At 43.2% G+C, this 8,357-nt stretch overlaps 1 protein-coding gene across 1 annotated transcript in view; it reads right to left on the bottom strand.

The window, feature by feature from the left end:
* The window catches only part of LOC123975017 (paternally-expressed gene 3 protein-like), a 9,512-nt gene that overhangs the window by 374 nt on the left and 781 nt on the right, over positions 1-8,357 (bottom strand). Inside the window, exons 2-9 of the mRNA XM_046056107.1 lie at positions 7,499-7,692; positions 7,209-7,400; positions 6,931-7,112; positions 2,544-2,667; positions 2,340-2,459; positions 2,153-2,245; positions 1,866-2,035; positions 25-1,750 (exon numbers count right to left, since the gene is read on the bottom strand). Of these exons, the coding sequence (XP_045912063.1) occupies positions 25-1,750; positions 1,866-2,035; positions 2,153-2,245; positions 2,340-2,459; positions 2,544-2,667; positions 6,931-7,112; positions 7,209-7,400; positions 7,499-7,692 (2,801 nt within the window). The remainder of the gene's footprint in view (positions 1-24; positions 1,751-1,865; positions 2,036-2,152; positions 2,246-2,339; positions 2,460-2,543; positions 2,668-6,930; positions 7,113-7,208; positions 7,401-7,498; positions 7,693-8,357) is intronic.

The raw sequence follows: 8,357 nt of genomic DNA, 5'->3' as shown, positions 1-8,357 counted from the left end.
TCCTCCATCATAAGACAAGGCAGCTGGATCTTCATAGGAGTAGGGAGGCAGTACTCCATCAGAAGACCAGGCAGCTGGATTTTCATAGAAGCAGGGAGAAAGTCCTCCATCAGAAGACCAGGCAGCTGGATCTTCATAGGAGCAAGGAGGTACTCCATCAGAAGACCAGGCAGCTGAATATTCATAGGAGTAGGGAGGCAGTACTCCATCAGAAAACCAGGCAGCTGGATCTTCATAGGAGCAGGGAGAAAGTTCTTCATTAAAAGACCGGGCAGCTGGATCTTCATAGGAGTAGAGAGGCAGTACTCCATCAGAAGACCAGGCAACAAGATCTTCATAGGAGCAGGGAGGTAGTCCTCCTTCAGAAGACCATTCAGTAGGATCTTTATAGGAGCAAGGAGGTAGTCCTCCTTCAGAAAACCAGACAGCTGGATCTTCATAGGAGCAGGGAGGCAGTCCTCCATCAGAAGACAAGGCAGCTGGATCTTCATAGGAGTAGGGAGGCAGTACTCCATCAGAAGACCAGGCAGCTGGATCTTCATAGGAGCAAGGAGGTAGTCCTTCAGAAAACCAGGCAGCTGGATATTCATAGGAGTAGGGAGGCAGTACTCCATCATAAGACAAGGCAGTAGGATCTTCATAGGAGCAAGGAGGCAGTCCTCCATCATAAGACAAGGCAGCTGGATCTTCATAGGAGTAGGGAGGCAGTACTCCATCAGAAGACCAGGCAGCTGGATTTTCATAGAAGCAGGGAGGTAGTCCTCCATCAGAAGACCAGGCAGCTGGATCTTCATAGGAGCAAGGAGGTACTCCATCAGAAAACCAGGCAGCTGAATATTCATAGGAGTAGGGAGGCAGTACTCCATCAGAAAACCAGGCAGCTGGATCTTCATAGGAGCAGGGAGAAAGTTCTTCATTAAAAGACCGGGCAGCTGGATCTTCATAGGAGTAGATAGGCAGTCCTCCATCAGAAGACCAGGCAACAAGATCTTCATAGGAGTGGGGAGGTAGTCCTCCTTCAGAAGACCAGGCAGTAGGATCTTTATAGGAGCAAAGAGGCAGTCCTCCATCATAAGACAAGGCAGCCGGATCTTCATAGGAGTAGGGAGGCAGTCCTCCATCAGAAGACCAGGCAGTAGGATCTTCATAGGAGCAAGGAGGCAGTCCTCCATCATAAGACAAGGCAGCTGGATCTTCATAGGAGTAGGGAGGCAGTACTCCATCAGAAGACCAGGCAGCTGGATTTTCATAGAAGCAGGGAGGTAGTCCTCCATCAGAAGACCAGGCAGCTGGATCTTCATAGGAGCAAGGAGGTACTCCATCAGAAGACCAGGCAGCTGGATATTCATAGGAGTAGGGAAGCAGTACTCCATCAAAAGACCAGGCAGCTGGATCTTCATAGGAGCAGGGAGGTAGTCCTCCTTCAGAAGACCAGGCAGCTGGATATTCATAGGAGCAGGGAGGTAGTCCTCCTTCAGAAGACCAGGCAGCTGGATCTTCGTCATAGGAGTAATTGACTGGAACTCCATCAGATGACCCTGTGGTGGGACCATCGTCATAGGAGACAGTGGCTTTGGTTCCATCAAATGACCTGGTGGGAGGAGCATTGTCACTGGAAGCAGAGAGTAGACCTCTGACGCAGAACCCAGCAGCTGACTCTCTGTCAGTTTTGGAAGCTGCAGGGGTGTTAACCCTGTCTGCTGAGTCCTCTATTGGGCAGACATCCATCATTGTTTGGGAGGCGGTTAGACTGGATAAAGTTTGACAATCAATTAGTAAATCAACCAGTCAGTCATAAAAGCCATCAGTCAATCCAACATGATGTGTTGTCTACTACCAGTGTGAACAGACACACGATCACTTACTAGGCTGTGCTGTCAGAGTGCTCGATCAGGTGGGACATTGTGACGAACGGGTGCTCCAGAGCTTGATGGGGAGAGATTCTCTGATCCCCGTCAAGATGCATCAGCCGTTTCATGAGGTCCACAAAAGCCCTCCTGTCCTCAAATTCAGCAGCATCCCATTCAGGATAGATCTGGATTTGGAAACAAATTCATGTCAATTGATCCAGCCGCCTCCTACATCTGAGAGACATATGAATAACTAGTACTGATCCAGTCGTCACTCATAAAACACAGTACAGAGCACCTACATTCACCAGGTCATCCAGAGAGCTGGGCAGGTCAATGAAGCTGTTACGCTCCTCTGGTTTCACGCTGTTGGCAGCTGTATATTCTTCAGGCGTCTAAAGGAACAAAATAGCCTATATATGAGAACCATTTTAAAGGATTATGAAAAATGATTTATCCAACTCAAACAAAGAAGAAAATGGTTGCTACCATAAGCCTCCAAGTTGGACCTTCAGCAGCCTCCTCCTCACTGAAGAAGTACTGGGTATATTTGCCAGCACAGAGCAGGTGGTCCTCTGGCTGACCCAGAACCTCAACCATGCACTTCATCTGCAAACAAAATATACAGAATCACATCATTCTGCATAAAGTCTTTACTTGGTTCTGAATATTTGTCTGAGGAAGCTGACCTACCATCTGATAGTCACAGTCGACAGGGAAGAGGTTTTCAGCAAGGTAGAGGAAGGCCAGGATGCAGCCAACTCCCCAAACATCTATAGCCTCTGTGAAGGGCAGGCCTAGGGCAATTTCTGGAGCCCTGAGGATGGAAGACAAGAGCCAAAGATGAGAAATCTGTTGGCAAGCTTTGAGAACCAAGAGAACGACATGGATGTTAAGAAAAATGGGGAGCACTGCTGAGCAACCAATGGAGTAGGACGTGTTTTTAGGGGCTGCTGCAGATTTTCGATCAAACTGAATTTCTCCCTATGTGAGAGAGATTCTGAATGAGCAGAATGTTTTGATAATGAGCTGAAAAGCTGCTGAAACACAGAAGCTATTAAAGTCAGAGTTTCTAATTGGGGGAGAGAAAAGGTCATATTTAAAGAGGTTACTTCCCCAAACAAGGGCAAGGACAAAAGAGGAGGAAAGACTAAATCATACATGTGTACTGACTCAGATGATATTACATGAGAAAATATTTGAATACACATTTAACACATTTATGTATTCAAATATTAGTATATTAATCTGTTACGTTTTGTTTTGTTCTACAACAACCTTATGTTGTATAATGACAAATAACCTACCTTGTAACCTTGTAAAGGTTTATCTATAGGAGAAACATATCTAAAAGCAACACAGAGTGCCTGAGAGCTTCACTGCATTATATTCTATTATATTTGAAATATAACAAATACAGTTGCAATACAATAAGCTATGCATGTGGTAAATCTCTGTTTATATTGTTATTATCATAATTTCAGCTGACACAGCCATATACTCTTTACAGTATTTCAGTTTTGTACATATATTTGACCAATACTTTGATTAATGTAGTCCTCAAGACTGAATTTGATAGATGACGTTTATTTGTTCACACATAATTCGATTTTATGATTTAATGCTTTGCAGTCATTTCTTCAATGTTTGATTTTACTTTTCTCTAATCATTCAAGCACTGAAGGGCATTTTTTTCTCTTCTTGTCTTGTTTTAAGTTAAAAGGAGGGACATCACTGTCACAGTCTAATTTGATAGATTTAAAAAACTGTATTGACCTTTTGTGCTTTATAGTCATATTGAGTAATTAAATATTTTTGCACGCATGGCCTGGTTGAGTCTACAACACTGAATTAGCAAATTCCTCCATCTAGGTCACAATAAGGCTAATGAACAAGAACTTCTTTGAAATTACAATTGAAAAATGTTGTACCCCTGTCCATAATTCCTGCAACTACTACTACTACTACAGCATGTTATAGTTAAGTCTTCTGTGTTAACTATTAACTAAATTATACTAAAATATGCTAACTATGCTAAACTACTGAATCTTTGTGTTTTTCTCAATCTTTTTGTATATTCATATTGACCTGCTTAGCTGCTCCTTTGGCGGCACTCATCTGCCAAGCGCGAATGACAGAGGCCTTAGCTTTCTACTGCAAAAAGAATGAATGCTCTAGTTATTACGGTTTCAATTTTAGATTGATTTAAACAGGATCATGCCAACAGCGATCTCCTGTGGCCAGTGCGAGGCCGTTTCACGCATTTGTTAATTTTTGGAGGTGATCTGAGTTGTGTGTTCGACCCAGTGTTGGACCAATCTAGTCCCTGCACTAGGTCCCAATCATCAGAGTGGTTTGGTTGACCCTTGTAGGCACTGTGTTATCCCTCAGTCAAAAGGTTTTAATTTTTCTTCCAGGTACATCAGTTGTACTCAAGAATTGATTACTTTTTTATAGATAATAGTAGCCTATGAATCATTGTGTTGTTTCCACTGATTATTCAGCCATTCTAGTTTTTGATCATGCTCCATTATTTTTCGATGTCCAACTATCCATACATAAATATAACCACCGCTTTGGAGACTTAATTCCTTAATGTTGGCTCTTTTAATCAGAATGAGGCTACATCATATTCACTGCTTTGGAAGTCACTGAAAGCATTTCTCAGGGGACAGATTATCTCATACTCTTCCTACTCCAATAAAAAACACAATGACAGGCTGTTTTGTCAGCTATTAGTAGCCTTGAACCTTGTGTGTGCATCTAACCCTTGTGTCTTGATCTCCAGACAAAGTTCGATCTAATTTCATCCAAAAGCGCGGAGAATTTGCAATTACTAACTCGTGGTACTATTTATGAGCACGGCGATAAAGCAAATCAGTTATTGGCACACCAATTAAAACGGCAATCCACTCAATTATTCTAGTATAACTGTCACAGAACCTATGGAAATTAATACATCATACTACAAATCAGATTTTCCAACAGATAAAATTAAAATCCTACTATTGATCTATTGATCGCGGGAAAGATCACTAGATCACATCTGAAAGATTTGGATGCTCCTCTTTCCCTGGAAGAATTACTGCTTTCTACCAAAGCAATGCAGTCAAATAAAGCCCCTGGTCCAGATGGATTTACTGTAGGTTTTTTTTTAAAGAAATTCTGTGATAAATTGGCACCTTTACTTTTGCAGATGTATAATGAATCCTTGGAAAATGGTTTGCTACCTCCCACACTCACTCAAGCATCTCTTCTCTTAAAGCCTGATAAGGTTCCCACCTCCTGTGCTCTTAGAGACCTCTGTCCTTTCTAAATGTTGATGTAAAGGTACTGGCTAAATTTTTTTTACCTATTATTATTTCTGAAGAACAGAATGGCTTTATTAAAGGGCGTCAAAAAACCAAGGACCACAGGACTAAATGACTACAGACCCGTCGCCCTGACTTTAGTGGTAATGATGTCCTTTGAACACCTCGTGTTGTCCCACCTTAAATCCATCACATCCTGGATCCCCTACAGTTTGCCTACAGAGCCAACATCTGTAGATGATGCAGCAAACATGGCCCTTCACTACATCCTCCAGCACCTGGACTCCCCAGGAACCTACGCCAGGATCCCGTTTGTGGATTTCAGCTCTGCTTTCAACACCATCATCTGATGCAGGACAAGCTCTCTCAGCTGAAAGTGCCTGACTCCATCTGCAGGTGGATCACTGACTTCCTGACGGACAGGAAGCAGCACATGAAGCTGGGAAAACATGTCTCTGATTCCAGGACCATCAGCACCGGTTCCCCTCAAGGCTGCATTCTTTCCCCCCTTCTCTTCTCCCTGTACACCAACAGCTGCACCTCCAGTCACCAGTCTATCAAGCTCCTGAAGTTTGCACGACACCACCCTCATTGGGCTCATGTCTGATGGGGATGAGTCCGCCTACAGGTGGAAGATTCATCTGGTGACCTGGTGTAGCCAGAACAGTCTGGAGCTCAACGCACTGAAGACAGTGGAGATGGTCGTGGATTTTAGAAAGAGCACAGCCCCAGCCTCCGACATCATCCTGTGTGACTCCCAAGTCAACACATCACCTCCCTCACCAAGAAGGCCCAGCAGACGATGTACTTCTTGTGGTAGCTGAAGAAGTTCAGCCTGGCAAAGACAATGATGATGCACTTCTACACCGCCATCATTGAGTCCGTTCTCACCTCCTCCATCACCATCTGGTATGCTGCTGCCACTGCCAGGTACTAGGGCAGGCTGCAGCGTATCATTCACTCTGCGGAGAAGGTGATTGGCTGCAATCTTCTATCACTTTAGGACCTGTACGCCTCCAGGACTCTGAGGCGAGTAGGAAAGATGACCCCTCCCATCCCGGTCAGAAACTGTTTCAGACTCTCACCTCTGGCAAGACACTGCAGTCCATCAGGACCAAAACCTCTCGCCACAAAAACAGTTTCTTCCTGTCTGCAGCTAGCCTCATCAACAAGGCCCAGGTCCCCCACTGACACTACCCCCTTGCAAATAATACAGATGTCTCTGCACATGTAAATACTATTTCATTTGATATCATGCACAAACATGGCACATAGCACATTTTTGTTGTTAATTGTTAATCTTTGTTGTTGTATATTTTTATATTGTCAATTTATATATTTATGTACACAATACTCTCTTCTGTTGCGTTGCGATTCGTTACGTCTGCACAACACAAACCCAGAATAATGAACATGTAAATATCTGCGATGTTGTTCTTTCTCTGCAAATAGTTGCATTATTTTTCTGTATTCTTTTTATTATTCTTATATAACTTGCATTGTCTATTCCATATTTATATATTTCTACATTTATTTATGTCAACTGTATGTTTGTCTACGTTTATCACCAAATTCCTCGTATGTGTAAAATATTACTTGGCATAAAGCTCATTCTGATTCTGATTTAACCCTTTTCTTCTCTTATGTTCTTTTATCTGTATAAAATCTAAATCTTGTAAATGATGCCTATTTTATGGAACTTGATTCAGTTTTCAAAAAAAAAGGAGAACGACAAAAGCTCCGTAAACAGATGTGCAGGATGAACCCACCTGTATCCGACCGGCTGAAGGTCCATCCCGGGCTGGACTTTGGTGGCTGGAATAGCTTCGCCAAAGTCTATTAATTTTACCCTCATAGGCTGGGCCTGCTTGTTGACAAACAAAATGTTTTCTGGTTTGATATCTGTATGCAGGATACCGAGACTCTTCAGGGCATCTAAGGCCACCAACAGCTGCAAGGACAAAACAAGAAGGGCACATTTGGGATTTAGCTTCCCATGTGCTGCTGTTTATTAGGTCTATTGGTTCCATATCAAAATAATACACACCTGTTTTGAGATCGGTCGGATCTCTTTCAGAGACAGTGGTTTCCAGTCTCGTTCTTGGAGCAGCTCATAGAGATTCCTGTCCAGCATCTCAAATGCTAGACAGGTCTGTCCCATGTGTTCAAACCGCTCAAAGAACTTCACCACGTTAATGTGGTCTGGATTCAGGACACTGATGATTTCTAACATGGACACCTGGGGAGAAAGGACATGTCATAAGTTAACATACACTGATCCAGCAGACAACATCTAAGCAAGGGAGTCTTACGACTCAAAAAGAGTCCAACATCTACCTCTTTCTCAGTGTCCTGGATAAAATCGGTGTCACTCTTGAGGATCTTAACAGCAACTCTCTCGTTTGTTGCCAGATTCTGGCACTTGGCTACTTTACCAAAGCAGCCTTCACCAATAAACTCCAGAATGGAGTAACCAGAAGAGCTGCCAAACAGAGTTTGACCTGCCTGGATCTCAGGTGCTGTCAGCGGGACTGTGGGGAGAGATGGTGAACATGGAGAGAAAATATATGAAGTCAGGGAATTTAGTCTGTGAAGACACACATCATGAACGAACACACAGCTGAACCATGAATCATGTCCTTCACTGTTTGTTTGTCATTCGAGGACCATGTGAGGGAGAAAAATGTACCAAATACTGATGATTTGCCTACCTTTTCAATTAATTAATTTATTTATATAAGAATACAAATGTAATAGGTTTGGTAAGAGAGGATGAGAATTGTATAGTATGGTATATTTAGGGCCCGAGCACGACCGTGTGAGGTCCCTATTGAATTTGCTCGGATTATATTTAGGGCCCGAGCACGACCGTGTGAGGTCCCTATTGAATTTGCTCGGATTATATATTTTTTAGGGCCCGAGCACGACCGTGTGAGGTCCCTATTGAATTTGCTCGGATTATATTTTTAGGGCCCGAGCACGACCGTGTGAGGTCCCTATTGAATTTGCTCGGATTATATTTTTAGGGCCCGAGCACGACCGTGTGAGGTCCCTATTGAATTTGCTCGGATTATATTTTGGGCCCGAGCACGACCGTGTGAGGTCCCTATTGAATTTGCTCGGATTATATATTTTTTAGGGCCCGAGCACGACCGTGTGAGGTCCCTATTGAATTTGCTCGGATTATATTTTTAGG

The sequence above is a fragment of the Micropterus dolomieu genome, linkage group LG08, assembly GCF_021292245.1.
Source record: "Micropterus dolomieu isolate WLL.071019.BEF.003 ecotype Adirondacks linkage group LG08, ASM2129224v1, whole genome shotgun sequence".
NCBI classification, from domain to species: domain Eukaryota; kingdom Metazoa; phylum Chordata; class Actinopteri; order Centrarchiformes; family Centrarchidae; genus Micropterus; species Micropterus dolomieu.
Note: the sequence above shows the minus strand (reverse complement) of the source record. Positions and strands in the feature narration are given on the sequence as shown.